General features: G+C 41.6%; 1 protein-coding gene across 1 annotated transcript in view; it reads right to left on the bottom strand.

The window, feature by feature from the left end:
• Nucleotides 1-18,513, bottom strand: part of SLC26A3 (solute carrier family 26 member 3) — a 31,896-nt gene extending 13,383 nt beyond the window's left edge. The window contains exons 1-14 of the mRNA XM_060021229.1: nucleotides 18,383-18,513; nucleotides 17,643-17,782; nucleotides 16,113-16,223; nucleotides 15,687-15,859; nucleotides 14,162-14,326; nucleotides 12,602-12,754; nucleotides 12,066-12,148; nucleotides 7,783-7,930; nucleotides 7,559-7,672; nucleotides 7,375-7,452; nucleotides 3,345-3,440; nucleotides 2,246-2,352; nucleotides 871-940; nucleotides 687-779 (exon numbers count right to left, since the gene is read on the bottom strand). Coding sequence (XP_059877212.1) covers nucleotides 687-779; nucleotides 871-940; nucleotides 2,246-2,352; nucleotides 3,345-3,440; nucleotides 7,375-7,452; nucleotides 7,559-7,672; nucleotides 7,783-7,930; nucleotides 12,066-12,148; nucleotides 12,602-12,754; nucleotides 14,162-14,326; nucleotides 15,687-15,859; nucleotides 16,113-16,223; nucleotides 17,643-17,782; nucleotides 18,383-18,513 — 1,662 coding nt within the window. The remainder of the gene's footprint in view (nucleotides 1-686; nucleotides 780-870; nucleotides 941-2,245; nucleotides 2,353-3,344; nucleotides 3,441-7,374; nucleotides 7,453-7,558; nucleotides 7,673-7,782; nucleotides 7,931-12,065; nucleotides 12,149-12,601; nucleotides 12,755-14,161; nucleotides 14,327-15,686; nucleotides 15,860-16,112; nucleotides 16,224-17,642; nucleotides 17,783-18,382) is intronic.
• Nucleotides 18,514-19,222: the final 709 nt, after the last annotated feature.

Genomic DNA, 19,222 nt, shown 5'->3' with positions numbered 1-19,222 from the left:
CAGGGACACTAGTTATTATTTAGTGTTAAATATTCATTTATATTATATTTATTCATTTCACTTATAAGTATTCATTTGCTATCCTGAATCTCTTCAAGGATGCAGTCAAATATTAAGGACTCGTGTTGTTTCTGAAGTTGATTCCCAAAGAAAATCTGTAGGAGATCATCTATTGAAAACCAGCAGCCCAAAATCTTGTGGTAAATCTTTTTACTTTACAGCAGAATTTAATAAAAAGGGTCTCTATATTGGACCTTATACAAAAAGTCTCAGGCTTCCTTGGTGGCGCAGTGGTTGAGAGTCCACCTGCCGATGCAGGGGACACGGGTTCATGCCCCGGTCTGGGAAGATCCCACATGCCGCGGAGCGGCTTGGCCCGTGAGCCATGGCTGCTGAGCCTGCGCGTCCGGAGCCTGTGCTCCGCAACGGGAGAGGCCACAACAGTGAGAGGCCTGCCTACGGCAAAAAAAAAAAAAAAAAAAAAAAAAAAAAAAGGGTCTCATTTCCCAACATGTTAATGGACCCCTTATAATGTAGTTCCACCTGCCCTGGGACACAGGATACAAAAACACAAACACAACCCAGCCTCAACATATGTGAAATGAATGACACTCCTGTTACAGAACAAGCATTTCTTCCCTAGATATTCAGTGGAATTAAAAAAAATTAATAACCCCAAACCTTACAGCATCGATAAGTTTCTGCTTAAAGAAACTAATGTTTGCAAAGTAAATAGGAGATGGACATCTGAAAATCTTCACACCGTCTGGTTCATACATCTGTAAGGCAGAGAAGTCATAGTAGATGGTGCCCATTAGATTTATATTAATATCATTTAGCCAATCAAAGAGAAAAATGAATTTTCCTTACTTCAGAGTAATCTTTTCTATTCTTATAGATGTTGCTCCTGCCAACATTAGCCAGCGTGCTGCACTTGGGACTGTAGGAAAAATCAACACCAAGTGAATCATTCATGCATATACGTTAGGCCTATGAGGCTAACGTCGATGTTTTCCCAGCATCCCAAAGCAGGCTCACTTTTCCAAATTTTAAAGGTTGGGGAATCCTCACGCCATCATGCCCTGGAGGGCATACACCTTCTTTGACTGACCCTCCCACAGCTCCTGGAAGCGTGCCTCTCCTCCCATTTACCACATCCAGTTTACAAAGCACTTCCATATGCTTTGCCATTTTCATTCTGAATATCAGTTAGTGGGTGAAATAAGGCAGATACAGTCACCTTGTTTTATAGATAAGGACATGGAGAAGTATCATGATTTGCCTATGACCGCTCAGTTTGTCTCTGTGTTTGATGGGTCCCCAAGAAATGAATGAAAATATAAGTGAATAAACAAGTGCAGGAACATTTCAATGTAAATGTGTTCCGTCAGTCCAGGATCAACCTTAACTATGATAACACCTTCTGTTCTAGAACACCGTAGATCCCAACAAGCCTTCTCTCTCTGTCACGCCATGTAATCCAACATAGGCTGAGTGACCACACGGTGGTGACATTACACGGCAGAGATTTAAGAATCCAAAGATGTTTGGACTGGAATTCTGTTTGGAATTCTGTTAAAAATCAAGAATTCTAAGTAGCTTTTGTGGCATTTCGGGATGAGAGGGGCCTTTGAGAAGTTTTCTAATCCAGCTCCTTGATTTTCAGGTGGGAGTCCAATCTAACAACCCATCCAGGGGAACAACAACACTCCCCCAGACACGGAGAATCTCAGAATCTTCTCAGAAACACTTTCCCATGTTTAACAAGTCTGAGACAAAGACAGTAAACCTGCTCAGCATAGAATTACCACCAGTTTACAGCTGGGCAAACAGACTCAGAGATTTATGATTTCTTTGAATTGGTGTCAAAGCAGGGAGCAGACCAATAACTGGTGGGATCTGGCTGATGCTCTAAGGTTGGGCCATTCTTTCACCCTCAGGCTTTGGGGTGAGGCAGAACAGATTGGCCAATCTTCTCTTCCTTTTTTTTTTTTTTTTTTCTCTCGCTACACGGCACAGCATGTGGGATCTTAGTTACCCACCAGGGATAAACCCTCGCCCCCTGCAGTGGAAACGCGGAGTCTTAACCACTGGACCACCAGGGAAATCCCAGGCTTAGCCAATCTTGATAGATTTGCATACCTATCAACTAAACTGCTTTTCCCTTAACAAGTGACAGGTTTTTTTCTCCTCCGACCTGGGCAGGTCAAAGCCTGCAAGGATGCAGACCACAATGAGCACTTACAACTGGGTCCTGAAGACGATAGTCAGGAGCTGAAGTGCCACACTAGCAGCCAGGCCTAAACCGAGGCCCAGGACAACGGCAAAGATGAAGGTCATGACCCAAATTAGCTGTCAAAAGAAGGCAACACATACACCACCGTTTACTCTCATTTAAGTACAGTGTCCTAGGTCCAGAGCTATAAGAAAGCATGAACTTCTAGGGCCCAAAGCAGAAGTTGGGAGTGCACAGCAGAAGAGACCTGCCTTGAGGTCATTTCTGCTGGCTCGGGTTCTGAGCTGCAGAAACACAAGCAAATCGTTTCAAAAATCCCAAGAGAGTGTATCCATTTCTAATCCCATCCCTGGGCCAGTTAAGGAAATGATCGAATCTGTCACAGCGAAAATTCCAGAACCAGCTGCTCTTTGTCAAAATCAGCAAATTAATTGGTAGAGCCTGGACTAATCTCTTACTTTTGGTCCTCTGATTTAATTAAAGGCTACTGTCTCTACCAGACTCCTAGCATGCCAAAAAAGTGTTAAAATCCCTAACACTGATCTATCAGCAGCAAAACTAAACCAAGTGTGGTTTATTACTTTATGCTTGTTAAGTACCAGAAGCTATGTTAACAAGCCTTTTTACACCACAGACTTTGACCCTGATATAATTAGAGACATGGGCTTCTCATTGTAAGGCATGCTGAGAACGAGGGGAGCCTTTAGAGTGTTTCCAAAAGGAACGTTCAGAATTTTTCTTCACAGATTCTCTGGAAACGAACATATGATGTAATGAAGAACAGAAGCAATGCATACCCTAAGATTCAGAGAGTTTCTGTGGTGTTAGAGGTGACTTCAAGAAGTTTTAGAACAGATCTAAGAAGTTCTCTCCTTGTGTTTCATGGACCATTGCCTACTTGTAAGTAGCTCATCCTTTTACATTAAAATCCCAGAGAATAATCATTAGAGTATGTAGTTTCAGGATAGCAAATAAAACAAACTCAGGTTATTTAAACAGACAGATAGAAACAAAATTTCACTTTGTTTGCAATATAAATATGCATTTTACATCAGCATTAAAATGTCATTCTGATTCCTCTCTTTCAAATACCATCGCCTCATCTTACACAATCATACTTATCCTTTCGCCACAATCTTCGTATTTCTGTGAACTGCATCAGCATTCCTTTCAAGTTTCCAAGGGCTAAAGCTGCCAGGACAGACTGTGAAAAACATAAAGAGCAGATGTACTTTGAGATAATCCAATAACCATAGAGAAGCAAAGGTGAAGGTTGTAAATAAGTGAGTCCTTTCCAGGGCCTCAAGGCCCATCAAAGGATACACCCTTTTCTGGTGTGCAATGCCGTGCACGATACACCAGACCCGGGACTGTGAGCTGTCCCCAGCCATGATTTTGTCCCCACCACAGTGACAGGGACATGCCATAGATGATCTGATAGCACTTACTCGCCTGTACCTTGGGTCAGAGAAAGGCAGATCTGAAGACCTATTACCAAAAGAAATTCTTCCCAAGCAGAGGTGGTCTAGTGTATGTCTATTTACTGTAGGTAGGGAGAGGGGGTTGCTCTTTGTTTAAAAATAAAACTTGGGGGGACTTCCCTGGTGGTCCAGTGGTTAAGACTTTGCCTTCCAATGCAGGGGGTGCGGGTTCCATCCCTGGTCGGGGAGATAAGATCATGTCTCGCGGCCAAAAATCCGAAACGTAAAACATAAGCAATATTGTAACGAATTCAATAAAGACTTTAAAAATGGTCCCCATCAAAAATATCTTTAAAAAAAAAAAAGAAACTTGGGGAGCTTGGGGCCTTGGAATCAGAATTCAAACCTTGGATGATGATCAGTGATCATGTCATTTAGTAAGAGGAAGCCGAAGATCACAGAGAGGTTCGCAAAGATTTGACGCCGACTCTCTGGGACAGTGTGAACCCTATCTGTCTTGTTCCCTACTAGATCCCCAGAACCTACTGTGGTAAATGCACGTGGGAGGGGCTTCATAATTATTCAGCGAATGAGTGGGTGAACTAGTGAGTGGAAGAGGCAGTAACACAGCCTCCTTTAAGAAGCCTGATGGTGATACTGCTGAACAGTAGAGTCACGAAGAGGGGTCTGGGTGGTCAGCTAAGCTCAAGTTTTTGTTTCGTGGCATGCCAAAATGAGATAATTTGTCTTGCAGGAATGATGATAATTAAGGTGAAAAATGCTGAATGGCACCCTCTCTTCCTTATTTGGGTTTTAACACAATGGTAGGAACAGGCCCCCAACCCCTGCCCCCAATTCAGCTGTTCGATTCTGAATGGACTATGGAATTTGTATACTGACTACTTTCACACCATAAAAGAAATGTACAAAGAAAAACCAAACACAGTTGGTGTTCTCCTATCTCAAATATAGTTTAACTGATCTAGACATTTTTTATTTTCACAAGTTATGTTTATAATTTAATGCCTGACTAGCTCATTTACTCACTGTGAGAATACAGGTTGTTGTTTAGAAGACTAAATATTGTCTTAAGTGACTTTAAAAAGGAAATTACACACAAATGCACACCAGTTAAAAAATGGGGGAAACTGGATAAAGTCTGTAATCTGGTTAACAGTACTGTACCGATGTCAATGTACTCGTTTTGATATTGTAGTGTAGCTATGTAGTTGCCCTGCCCCCCTGCCATGGTAGCTGCGTGAAAGGTTCACAGTACTCTGTACAATAAGCCTGCTGCTTTGGGGGACTTTACTATAAAACACGTCAAGTACCACCTGCAGAAGAGACATATTTTTTCTTTTCATTAGGCATTATTTACCACCTGGTCAGTATTCCATGGAAAAACAACTTGAAAATGGGTAAACAACATATATATGTATAACCGAATCACTTTGCTGTACACTTGAAACTAATACAATGTTATAAATTAACTATACTTCAATTTAAATTTTTTTAAAAATTAAAAAAAAATTGAAACATTTACAGTGAAATACATACACAATAGAGCCTTTTAAAAAAAACAAAGATTACAGAGCCCTGAGAAGCCATAGACAGGAAAAGGGGAATCATTTTACCAGGAACCAGGTATCCATACTGTAATTGATATAAAGGATTAATTGTAAACAAAATGCTTAGAACTCAGCTGATGCTTAGTAAGCGCTCAAGGGACGTTCATTCTTAGCTATCATGAAGGGTTATTTTGTCCTTATATGATAAAAAGAAGTAGACCAGTTATTCAGATGAAACAAAAACATTACAGACACAATGGTCTAAGAAGGAATTGTCACATGGTTCCTTTACAAAGTAGGGCCTTTGATTAGCATCCTGGACAGCGTCACTGGTGTGGTTTATTCACGAAAGAGATAGGATTTTAAACGGCAATTGTTTTTTTAGTTTCTCCCAATTGAAGTGGGTGAGGTAGAGCCCAGGGATACACATGGGAGGAAGCACACAGGGCAGAATTCTCTATTTCGGGGAGCTGTGTGTGCGTTTATTTTTATTGAGATATACATTATTATACACACTATTTCTTTGGTGGTGACTTTTTGACCCATTTTATGCCATTCCTCTGGAAATCAGTAGGTTAGCATAGGAAGAACGCATAATTTTAGCAAAGAGTACTGTGCACTGCTTGGCCACATTCGGGATAACTGCACTGGGACTCCAGAAACCTTGGACAAAACTCATGTTCCAGCTACTAATCAACAAGGGAAAAGGCCTAGATAACAACCAACAGACTTTGGTGGGCTGTGTCCCATCTCTATGTCCTTTGTAGTCAGAGGTAGAATAGAATGTTTGTAGAATAAGAATAACAACAATAATAATCTTTACAATAAAGGCTAGCATTGGGACTTCCCTGGTGGCGCAGTGGATAGGAATCTGCCTGCCAATGAGGGGAACACGGGTACGATCTTTGGACCGGGAAGATCCCACATGCCGCGGAGCAACTAGGCCTGTGCGCCACAACTACTGAGCCTGCGCTCTAGAGCCTGCGAGCCACAACTACTGAGCCCGTATGCCACAACTACTGAAGCCCACGTGCCTAGATCCCGTGCTCCACAACAAGAGAAGCCACCACAAGAAGAAGCCCATGCAAGGAGAAGCCCACGCACCACAACAAAGAATAGCCCCTGCTCACCACAACTAGAGAAAGCCCCTGCACTGCAACAAAGACCCAACGCAGCCAAAAATAACTAAAATGTAAAAAAAGGCTATTATTTATTAAGTGTTTATCATGTGCCGCACCCTGGGCTAAATATTTCACATGCATTATTTCATTCAATTTTTGCAACAATTCTGTGAGGTGGGGACTATTTCCCTCCCTGTTTTACAAATGGGCAACTTGAGGTTCAGAGAGGTTAAGTAATCTGCCCAAAACACACAGGTAATAAGCGGCAGAGCCACTTAGAAGTACATCTACATGACTAGAGCCAGTGCCCCCGTACTCCCTCAAAGTCAAATTAAGACCACAAAGAACAAGGTATTGACCATCATCTGGTTTCCTACGGATCCTGTATTTTCTAGGGCCTGCTGTTATTTTTGTAACCTGGATGCTGCCACGGTGGACAAAGCATTAAACTACGCCCTCAAAAATTACAGTTCAGGAGAGATGGAGAGAGGAGCATGAGGTGAAGGTACAAGGTCAAAGTCTAGCTGTTGGCTCCCATCCAGCAATCTGACAGCTTTGGTCTTGGAGTCAAATCAAACTCTGGGAGCTGCAGGGCGTATTCCTAAGAACAGGTTGTGTGGATGATAGCACCATTCTCTGAATTCGATAGAGGCCCTGATGACCTCAACCTTTAAGAAAATGTTCACTTTAGTCAATCCATATCGAAGCTGCAGTGCCAGGATGCCTTCCTATGTAAACATTAATTATATCTGGGGCTACAAACGTAGCGGTTGAAGAGGAGAGTTGATAAGGCAGAGTATGAGTTGCAAGGGTAGAGCTGTTGGATATTTGCATTCCTAACATTCATAAGATAGTGCCAGGAGAAAAAGAAATAGTTTTGGCCCATAGAGTATTGGCTAAGAAGAGGACCTGAGAGTTTGTAGATACTCATTTTCCCTAGTTTAGTTTGTGCTTCCTCAGTTTAAGAACCAGGGTCCTTGATTCATCACCCAAAGGAGAGAGATGTCAGTCCGAGAGAGGAGTGCTACCTTTTGCAGAGGCTCCAGCAGAAATCCAATGGCTAGGATGACAATCAGCACGATGACAGCAGAGAGAAGGCCAGCAACCTGTGAAGATGAGAACATTCTCATCACAGACTCAACTTTCCTCCCCGGATCCGCATCCCCAGTGACTCAAGCTAGGACGACCCTCACAGCAAAGATCCTCCAGTACCTGGGTTTTGCCTCCTGTACTCTCCTGGACCCCTGATCTGGAGAGGGCTGTACTTGCTGCAAATCCTCTGAACGATCCACCGAATATGTTACTCACTCCCAAGGCGATTAACTCCTGATGGGAGAACAAGGAAGAATCTTCTTTAGATGCGGCACCATTGATATTATGCATGCAGAATAGTATATAATGTTGCCTAATTAGACCCAGCGTCGGTTTATACTTACCTGATTGCCGTCAATGGGATAATCATATTTGAGGGAATAGACGCTGGCCACAGAGAAGGCCACTGCAAAGCCAACAATGGCAATGCCAAAGCAGTCTCCGATGGTATCTCGGAAAGTCTGCACATTAGGTGCGATAGGGGCCTGAAACCTGAAATTGAAATTAAACAAGTCAGAATGCCACCAACCTGCTTATAAACCTTCCACGGTATCCATTTGTTCTCAGGAAAAGTGCAAATTCCTTAGCAAGGTCCCAATTACCCCTCCTCCACATCTTGCTTAATTACTACCATTTTCCCAGAATTTATACTCCAGCTATACCAAGCTTTCTTTGTTTCTCATCACCCATCATCTCTCACCTTGACAGCTTCTAATTTGCTGTTGCCTTTCCCTGAACCATTCCCCTCATCCCTATCCTTCCCTCCAGAAAGTCTTCTCTCACCCCCAAGGTCAGGGTTAGGCAAGATTCTCTATGCTTCCCCAGTTCTTGATGACTCCTGTTTCCATCCCTGCCCCTCTCTCCATCCAGACCCAGAGCAGGGACTGTAACTCGTTCATTATTCTATGACCAGGACCAACAATGGTCCTTCACAGCATATATCAGGTGGTCAGTAATTGTTGGGCAAGTCAGCGAATGAATGAATGCAATCTAGGCTGAGTTGTGCCTTTGGAGTATGACTAGCAAGAATTTAGCACCACTGAAAACCTTGGAATCTGTTATCTTACTGTTGAAAAGCAATGCCGCCTGTATTTGATATGAGTGTAAATCTAGTCCAGTGATAGTGATAAATCTGATGTGATTTTAGCATAGCCACACTATAGTGTACACTTAGATCAATATAAGCTTTGTGCAAAATGTCTCAGATCCCACTTGTATTGTTACATTGGGTTGCAAGGTATCACCCATTATGCCTCCAATAGCTATCCATGGATGAAGGCTCTTTGAGCAAACACAATTCTGAGAGAAGGAAAGCAAGAAATTCTTCCCTTCATTGATAATGATAACCTTTCATGGAAAACCCTTAGCAAACAGGTGGGCGTTAGACTCTGCCCCGCACTCCACAGAACTTCTAGAGCCAACTGTGGCCCTGACAGAGGGCGGGTTTCCATTTAAAGTGAGATAGTGTCAGGGAAACATTCAAGTCACAGAGGATACTCCTGTGCCTGTGTCTCATGAACTTAGAGCAGTTAAATAATATTTACTAATTGCATTATAAAGTCCAAATATCCCAAAGTCAACATCAATTTACTAAAATGCTCAGCTCCTATAAACATCTGTTTCTGACCTAAAACTTATTGGAGGTAAGTTAATTGGGTCCATTCAACTCTTTTTAAATTGCTATTCATGTTTTGTGAATGTTAATAGATTTTTAGCTCTAATTTTGAAGAAGTACTATTATTTCATATTCTGCAGCTTTCATAAATCAGAAAGTTAGCTTGGAATATTATATATAATCTAAAACCAGTGGTACAATTGTAATCTGCATTTTATACCAAAATAACCAGAAGCCTGCTATCATTCTTTTTTTCTAGCCTCTAATCACCATAGGCAGAGTGGTGTGATGGAGATTTACAGTCTGAAAACTTGATTCATTTCCTGGCTCTGCTACTTACCCAGGTTCCTCATTTGTAAAGTGATGATAATAACACTTGTTCTCTTTTCTTCATAATTTTTGTGGGAGGGTCAAATAAATAATGAATGTAACTACTGTTGACACACTGTAAAGTACAAAGTACCTGTAAACTACTATTACAGGGTCCCTCTGGAATCTGAATATATCCTTTGTGTTTCCTTTACTATTTCAATGATCTCTTTCCTTCAGCCAAGTTATTTGCATTCAGTGTATGTAGCTTCACAAAGTCACTTCTAAGGTGTCATATTCATTAATAACAGATTCGCAATAATTAGCAATCGTTACCTTCCAGTTATCTTCTATTTGCAATCATCAGAAATCTAAAATGCTCACTCGATTATCACTCAGAAAAAATGGGACTGTAAAAAGCATGTAGGGTCTTCCCTGGTGGCACAGTGGTTAAGAATCTGCCTGCCAATGCAGGGGACACTGGTTCGCGCCCTGGTCCGAGAAGATCCCACATGCTGCGGAGCAACTAAGCCCGTGCGCCACAACTACTGAAGCCCACACTCTAGAGCCCGCGAGCCACAACTACTGAGCCTGCGTGCCTAAAAGCCCATGCTCCGCAACAAGAGAAGCCACCGCAATGAGAAGCCCGCACACGGCAAAGAAGAGTAGCACCTGTTTGCTGCAACTAGAGAAAGCCCAGGCACAGCACCAAAACCCAACACAGCCAAAAATAAAATAAATAAATCAATTAATTAAAAAAAAAGCGTGTAAAGTGCCTAGTACCTAATTTAGGTGCTAAATTAGGAACAGCAGTAATGCAGTTCGAACACTTACAGTAGGCCAGGCACTTCAGGACATCACACATATTAACTCACTTAATCCTTACAAGAACCCTATGTAATAACCTATGCTATTTTTAGCCCCATTTTTACAGCCAAAGACATTAAGGCACAGAGTTTATTTGCCCAAGATGAGGAAGTGAGTCTGAAGTAAATCCTAGGCACTCTGCCTCTAGAAAGCATGAGTTTGCTTACTGGGCTACACTGCCTCTCTGTAGAGTGTAATGACCTACAAATGTGAGTTACCCCTTTCCCCACCCACACACATTATGGAAGGAGGTCCATTGACATTTAAAATATATTTACTAAGTAATGTCTCTAAGATTGTAACTCAGTGTCCTTACCTTTTATTTCAAAACCTTTCTGGCAAGATCCTCTTTAATTTTGTATCTACTTATCTATCTAGTTTGTGTCTCCCAAGATGTTTAAATAAAGCATAATCGGGCTTCCCTGGTGGCGCAGTGGTTGAGAGTCCACTTGCTGATGCAGGGGACAAGAGTTCGTGCCCTGGTCCGGGAAGGTCCCACATGCCGCGGAGCGGCTGGGCCCGTGAGCCATGGCCGCTGAGCCTGCGCGTCCGGAGCCTGTGCTCCGCAACGGGAAAAGCCACAGCAGTGAGAGGCCCACGTACCGCAAAAAAAAAAAAAAAAAAAAAAGCATAATCACTTGAAAGTTGCAGAGTGGAGAGAAACACTAGAAATAGTCTTTCAGCTTCAGCCTAATTTCTCCCATTTAAGTTAAAAGTGATATTTGTGATCCAAATATTACAAGTGGTAACACAATTTTATCTGATGATAAAAATATTTTTTGCTTAAAAATATATATTTGCTTTTTTTTTTTTTTTTGCGGTACGCGGGCCTCTCACTGTTGTGGCCTCTCCCGTTGCAGAGCACAGGCTCCGGACACGCAGGCTCAGCGGCCATGGCTCACGGGCCCAGCCACTCCGCGGCATGTGGGATCTTCCCGGACCGGGGCACGAACCCATGTCCCCTGCATCAGCAGGCAGACCCTCAACCACTGCACCACCAGGGAAGCCCTATATATTTGCTTTTAATAGAATTTAGTTAGTTTTAAGTCAACAATGCAATGCATATACATGCTGATTCCTGGAATAATTCTCAAATACTCCTAAGCATGGGGAGGGAGGGAGGGTTTTTTTGTTTTTGTTTTTTTACAGGAATACCACCTTTCCTAGGGGTAAGCAAGTTGAAAGAAATTGATGCTATGGCCAGAGGGCAGAGAGAGGAAAGAGCACAAAACTGGATCTCCCTCCTCAATCCAATAAATGCAATGGAATACGTTTTCAAATTCCTTGTACAAGCTGCGCCTCCCATCCTCTGCAGCGCTAAGAGTTGCTCTGGGCTTGTCTTGAATTTGATCTTCAGAGAGGACAGAGTGTGCCCATCTGGATTGCTCAAGCAGCATGTGGCAGGTATTCCTTCAGTGTCTCCTTTGAACTGTTGGAACTTGGCTCCAGTAACCTCAAACAAAACATTACGTATTGTTTATAGTAATTTATGGCCAAGGAAATCTGGTTTCCCTCGGTTCCTTTTAAGGAGAGGAGCAAGTTTACTTTGCCTATTTTTCTATTTTCACTATCTCACTTTTCTTGCGTGTGAGCCCCTTCTGGTTTGTGAGTTCTTCCGCACAGAGAAACTTTCTGATGTTAAGAACTGCACACCCTATGTCCTTTGTGACTCCCTCCTAGAAGGAGAGTAGTGAGCCCTCCTCCTGGGTGCATGATGGATGCCAGATACAGGGAGGGTTCTGAGCTGGATTCATGCATTTCAGCTTGAAGTCGTTCGTCACTACTGCTTACTCTCTAATTAGAGCTTGGAGATGCCATAATAAGAGAGACACTTACCCACTTTCCATCTCCCCAACCACGGCCACGTTAAACCTGTTTTTGAAGTCAAAGCCATATGACACAGCTGTTGCGATCACAGTCTGCAAAGTTGCAAATTGCCCAAGTTAGAAATGGGAGATGTAACTAAGAGTCTTGCTTTGAAAAAAAAATACCATTGCCAAAAGCCACCCCTTGACTTATTGAATAAGAATCTCAGCTCAGGTTTGGCTACTTTTTGAAAAGTCCCGAGGCAATTCTAATGTGCCACCAAAGCTGAGAACCACAGCTCCATTCCAATGGGTCTCTCACTAGGATTCTCAGAGGTCTGCTCTCTGCCCCATCCTTGTCTTACATGGAAAGAATAAACCCCAAGTCATCAAAGCAAGTTATTAAATTCTGAATAAAGAGAAAACCATACTAAATATGATACCCAGAAACTGCAGAGAGGTCACCAGTCCCACTAAAGCCTCTTGATCTACAGACGGTGAAGGGCTTTAGACATAAAAACACAAGACTAACGAATTATGAAAGAAAGTCTTGGGACGATCAGTTACCATGATGAGTTCAATTGGAATGGGCACTGGAAGTTTGGCTTTGTAGCGCTGATTTATTTCTTTAACCACAAATACCACCAACAGGATAACCAAGGATGTCACAAGGTCTGCAATATTAGTCTTCTCTATTTGTGAGAATATGGAAGTTAGTACCTAGAGTATAAAAGTAAAAAACATCCAAGTGCTACATTAATGTGTAATTTGGATATAACACTTAATTAATTCCAAATAGATAAAAATAAACATAGACGTGAAACGACTGACAGATTGATAGCAATTCCCTGTTCTGCTTGTGTTAGCCACGAGTAATTGTAGAGACTAGCATGGAGATATGAGAAGGGTAAGTCAGCACAGCATCGTCACCACACTGGTTTAGGGATGCTCTTCGTCTAGTGTTGAATTTTCTTGCACGTTTTTCACATTTTTATAACTGGTCTCTTCTGCTCTTAGGTGTCGTTGCCGTCTTTTTTATTTCACAATCAACACTACTGCTCTGTCCAGGGAATAACCTTTGACCTCTGATAGTTTTTCTTAGCATGTATCCCCTTAATTCCTGCCTTTTTTGTTTTACTGTTCAGACCCCTCATATTTCTTCGTTGACTCTGTCTGTCACTTTTGGAAACTAGTTTCCTGGCTAGCTGTGCAGTTCTCTAAGCCAGTTGGGTGCCGTATCTGTGGGATCCAGACAGCTCAAGCAGGTCCAAACTGGATCCCAAATGGTTCCCAAAAGACTCCACTTCTGGAATAGCTCTGGATGGGAGTGAGAGAGGGCTGGTTCCAATTTGGAGGGAGTTTGTCTCTGATTCCCAAAGACTGTCTTGACAGAAGCACTAACAAGCCCAAAGTCAGTAAAAGGAAGGAAATAACAAAGATCAGAGTGGAAAGAAATGAAACACAGACTAAAAAGACAATAGAAAAGATCGATGGAACTAAAAGCTGGATTTTTGAAAAGATAAAAGAGACAAACCTGTAGCTAGCCTCAGAAAGGAACAAAGCATGAGGACAAAAATACATAAATTCAGAGGCACTAAGAATGCTCTCTGTTCTACAGAACATCCTTTAGAGGAGAGAAGAAAGAACCACTGTTCTATTTACATATTGGCCAATTTCCTTTTGTTTTATAAACAGGGATGCATAAGAGGCAGAACTTCAATTCTAAAAGAACAAGACCTGCTTTTTAGAAATAGGGAAGCACTTCCACTCAATAAGCACATTTCTTCCAAAATAAGATTTTGAGAAAGATTTTAAAACTTGGGACAAACTTTTAATAATGGGCATCGATGTTTTTTCTTTTTAAAAATACTGAAGACTCAAATCTAAGAGAAGTGGTAGTTAATTTCTGTTATTCACATCAGCTGATGTGGTATATGGTAGCTGTGGTAGATTTTCAGGGTTGTTCTCCTTGCCACTTTTTTTTACTGTGAATACATTTCACAGCCCGTTGATTTCTTGGAAGTTATAGGTAAGTCCTGCAGCAAAGGCACGAAAGGAAAGTTCTCCTGGAAACATGATAGTGAATTTTGTGTATTTCCATATTTTTTAAGCAAAAGGAATACTTACTTTGAAAATTGAAAATGGATCAGCATGTGCTGGGACTGTCAGCTGAAGAATAAATTTGAGCTGGGAAACCAAAACGTGAACAGCGGCAGCTGTGGTGAAGCCACTGATTAAGGATTCGGACAGATAAATCACCACGAAGCCCAGCTGCAGAACCCCCATGAGCAACTGCAAAGAGAGAGAGCAGAGCCTTTGTTAGTGTAGATTCAGAGAACACCTCGGCAGACTGAAGGATCAGCTACTGTAATGATGCAAAATGTGGAGGTCAGCCTCCACCCCTGTGTCTTGAAGAAGCAAGTGTTGTTGCCTCCTGGAAAACCTCCCATGCAAGGTACCACCCTCTGCTTCCCTCCCCCATCCCAACACCCCCCACCCCAAGGTGGAATGTTACATGGTGTTCAAATAGCACATCAGTCCAGTATACTCCCAAGAACTAACAGGTTTCTTCTCTTCCCTCTTTTGAAGGTGCGGTATCTTTAGGAGACTCACCCATAAACCTTTCATAGCAGAATCTTATCTAGCATTAGCCCTCATAAATTTTCCCAGGGAATTTTCAGTTACCCTTTACAGCTGCTGTCGCATGCATGGGCGAACATCCATTCAGATTCCCTCAAACAAGTTTCTTGATTTTTGTTAGGAAATACGTAACTGCTCATGACATCAAAAGTGCTTGATTTTAAATGAGGGCAAAAGTGGTTCATTCCCCCAAAGCTTCAGGATTTTGCAAGAAAGTAAATGGATAGATGCTTGGCCTACCTCTCCACTCCTGACCCCGGAATGCAAACTGAGCTGTGAGTTTGCAAATGCACTAGGATCAGAGATGCACTCGGACTCCATTGTTGAACTGACCCCATTGTTGGTCAAGAAGACCCACCACTTACGTCTTGGTTTGAATTGACTCTTTTTTTCTTTAAGTAATGGTCTTAACTAATAATATCATTAGCCATAAACTTAGGCAACATCTTGAGGAGTCTGACATTTTCACTATCTAACATCTTGAGGATAGGGACATTTTCATAATCCAGGCATGGTGACAGGGGTGTGGCTTGGGAGTGAGGCTTTAAACCCCTCCATAATCCTTTTCAGCTTTCTCCAAATCTTTGACATGGACAATTCAAAGCACTAAGCGCCCATCCCTTCGAAATAGACTGTAGTCAATGAGGAATTAGAAAGAAAAAAGTTCCCAAGCTGCCAGTTTCTCTATTGCATAGAGTTCTGTTTAGTGAATATATAAATTCCCAGGTATATTATTGAATTCAGCATTTCACCTGTCACCACATGTGCCTCCCCACTCTTATTTTTTCCTTCTCTCTAGACCCATGTTCAATCATCTTTGCAAAGTAGACCTGCCCTTTCACTTCTGGCTGTGGTAGGTGACTCTTAAATTATTTCCAATGGGCTATTGAAGGAGGCATGTAAACTAACAGGAAGAGTCGGGAGGGGTGGCAGGAAGGAGAGAAACCACAAAGATGTGTACCAGTCAGGACACATAAATTGGGGAGTGTAGATTCTGTGACAGAGTACTCACCTGGATGATTCCAGAAAGAATTGTGACCGTTGCAGCCACCATCACCTTATGATCATCTAGTGATGAATCATTAGCCACTGAGCTATTAGTGACTGTCGGATCAGCTGTATCGGCTATTGGGGTTAATCTCACAACTACTGCTCCCACCATCATACTGAGAACTGGAAATGGACCTAATAAAAGAGAGGGCGAGTTGTAGTCATTATGTCTCCCTATAGCACAGTTGTCTTTCAGCCATAATGTAGCATATGAAGAGACTGCTGTCTGGAGTTCTGGTCTACTTCCCCAAGCCCCAGTCCTAATTCTTACAAGAAACTATGACTCCTCTCCTGGATTCTGCACAATTTGGAATTGATACAATGCGTGGCTAATGGCATTCATAAAGAAAAGCAATGTAAGGATCAATTAGCCCAGGAGTTCACTTACCCACTGATATGTGTCTAGAAGTGCCCAAGAAAAAGTAGATTATGACTGGGAAAAAGGCTGCATACAACCCATAGCTTGGGGGGATGGTGACCAGCAGAGCAAATGCTAAACCTGTAAATACACAAGCATCAGTGTCCTTATTTCATGCAAAGGGATCATAGAAGTTTTCATTAGGCTCTTCAAGTATTTAAGATTGTACCTTAAAAATTATTTTATTAACTCAAATGTATCAACGATGTAAATGTAAGAGCTAAAGCTATAAAACTCTCAGAAGAAAACTTAGGTGTAAACCTTCGTGACCTTGGATCAGGCATGGGTTTCTTAGAAGTGACACCTATAGCATAAGCAACCAAATTAAAAACAGATCAACAGGGCCCCATCAAAATGTAAAAATGTGTGCTTCAAAGGATACTATCAAAAAAGTGAAATGACAACCTACAGAAAGGGAGAAATGATTTGCAAATCGTATCTTGGATAAGGGTCTATTATCCAGAATTATATAATTAACTTTTGCAATTCAACAATAAAAAGACACATAACCTAATTTTAAAATGTGCAAAAGATTTACACAGACATTTCTCCAAAGATGTACAAATGGTCAGTAAGGACATGAAAAGATGCTCAACGTCATTAATCATTGGGAGAATGCAAATCAAAACCACAAAGAGAGTCCATTTCATGCTCACTAGGATAGCTAAAATAACAAAGGCAGACAATAACAAGGGTTCACAAGGATGTGGAGAAATTTGAACCCTCACCATTGCTAGTGGGTTATTATATGACACAGCAATTACACTCCTAGGTATATACCCAAGAGAAATGAAACATGTTCACACAAAAACTTGTGTACAAGTGTTCATAATAGTATTATTCATAAAAGCCACAGCATGGAAACAACCCAAATGTCCATCAGCTCATGAATGGACAAAATGTGGTATATCTATACAGTAGAATATTATTCATCCATAAAACGGAATGAAGTACCTGTACATCATGGATGAAACTTGCAAACGTTATGCTAAGTGAAAGAAACCAGACACAAAAGACGACATATTCTGTGACTCTGTTTGCATGAAATGCTCAGAATAGGTAAATCCATTGAGACAGAAAGTTGTTGCCGAGGGATGGATGGAGAGGGGATGGGAAGTGATTGCAAGAGATTTTGGGGGATGGTTGTAGTGAAAATGTCTTGCAGTTAGTGGTGATAGTTGCACAACCTCGTGAATACACAAAAAACACTGAATTGTGCACATTAAGAGGGTGAATTTGGGCTTCCCTGGTGGCGCAGTGGTTGAGAGTCCGCCTGCCGATGCAGGGGACGCGGGTTCGTGCCCCGGTCTGGCCAGATCCCACATGCCGGGCAGCGGCGGGGCCTGTGAGCCATGGCCGCTGAGCCTGCGTGTCCGCAGCCTGTGCTCCGCAACGGGAGAGGCCACAACAGTGAGAGGCCCGCGAACCACCCCCAAAAAAAAAAAAAAAGGGTGAATTTTATGATACATGAATTATATCTCAAAAAAACAAAAAAGTTACCTTGCAGTACAGCCACCAGCCCTGTGCTGATTCCAGAAACAATGTCACTGAGGAGCCATTCCTTTATGCGGTACGCTGGCAACCAAGATGCTATGGGGAACAAAGAGAGGGCAATTCTCTTGGCCTTTTGTGCAGAACAGCTGAAAACATTGAAAGCCACCGTTCAGTTATTAATATCCAATTTTAAGTTTAGTACCTATTGTACATGGAAAATTGGTAAAGATAATATTATCATTTCACTAACTTTCTCACTAACATTCACCTCCTTACCCATATCAACTGCCCCCAAAGGATTGACCACCACCAAAGGATTTTTTGTTTTAAGAAAAATGTTGCTTTTCTTTAGCCACAATAGAAATTATCTGTCATCCTCAGCTTGACTTTACAACACTTTGATGGAGAATTTTCCTCTGTCCTCATCTATCAGTTCTCTGGTATGGAGAGATTGTGTGGAGAGCCAAGATTGGTGTTCAATTTCAGAGACTACTTTTCTAGCCCTGGCAGGAAGTAGGAGGTTTGGAAACCAAAGATAAAAAGACTCTGGAGAGGGGGGAAAAATATTTGAAAAGAGAAACATTTTAAATCTTTAATAAGTAGCCAATTATAAATATCTGTTTGAAAAAAAAAAAAAAACTTTGGAGACTGTGGGCTATAGCCGAAAGAAGAGCTTGGAAGCTGAAAAATTTCAGAGAAAGTGCTTCATTTACTCCTAATGCCAGTACCTTAAAAAAATATCTTACCGGAACCACGTTTTGAGATGATCCAGAAGTGTCTTATGATGTCTGTGTTTCTTCTTATGTTCTTCGTCAAAAGCCTTTGTGGAATACACTGGCCTGGCCACGACGTACTGATTCCCGATGGGTTCAATCATTGTGCTTTCTCTGACCGTTGTGGTAAGTGGAAGACCTTTGGAACTATGTGGCAAACCCTTCTTGCCTTTAGCAGGTTAAAAATGCCTGAAACCAAACAGAGCTTGCTTCTTAAATAACTCGGAGATAATGTGATGCAATTTACAGATGAGTGAGCTCTGAACTGAATGTTACCACCTTTTGAGATCAAAAGAGGCTGGATTAAGGGACCTAGATTGTATTTTGCGACTGTGATAATCGCTTTTTACTGCAAGAAGCTGGACACAGCTCCTCTGGGTAAGTAAACACGGGCTTTGATTGATTTATTTTTAAAAGATTGCCAAAAAGCAATAGAAATTGACTCAGTTTACTAACCAGTGAGTGCATTTTTGACTTGTAAAGTGAGATCTCAAGAAAGGAATTTATTAAAAAAAATTTTTTTTCGGCAATGTTTCCAAAGTTATGGCACTGGAGGTACTGGGACAGGTTAGATTTAAAGTCTGTTCATTGCCCCTAACTCTAGTCAAGCCTGTTGCATTTGACCCATCAGAATTTTTGTAATACATTATAAAATGTTTTTAATTTGTGAAATTCAAGGATATTGCCCATTTAAGGTATTTTCTTATTATTTCTGGGAATTAAATAGAGTTTTATCATTTGTAGTTGAGGAAACTACTCAATTTACTTAACCTTTTTGAGCTTCATTTGTATACTTGGAATAATAATACTCGT

Source organism: Delphinus delphis, chromosome 9, assembly GCF_949987515.2.
Source record: "Delphinus delphis chromosome 9, mDelDel1.2, whole genome shotgun sequence".
Lineage (NCBI taxonomy): Eukaryota > Metazoa > Chordata > Mammalia > Artiodactyla > Delphinidae > Delphinus > Delphinus delphis.
The sequence above is the reverse complement of the archived record's forward strand: the minus strand, read 5'-3'. Positions and strand labels throughout refer to the sequence as shown.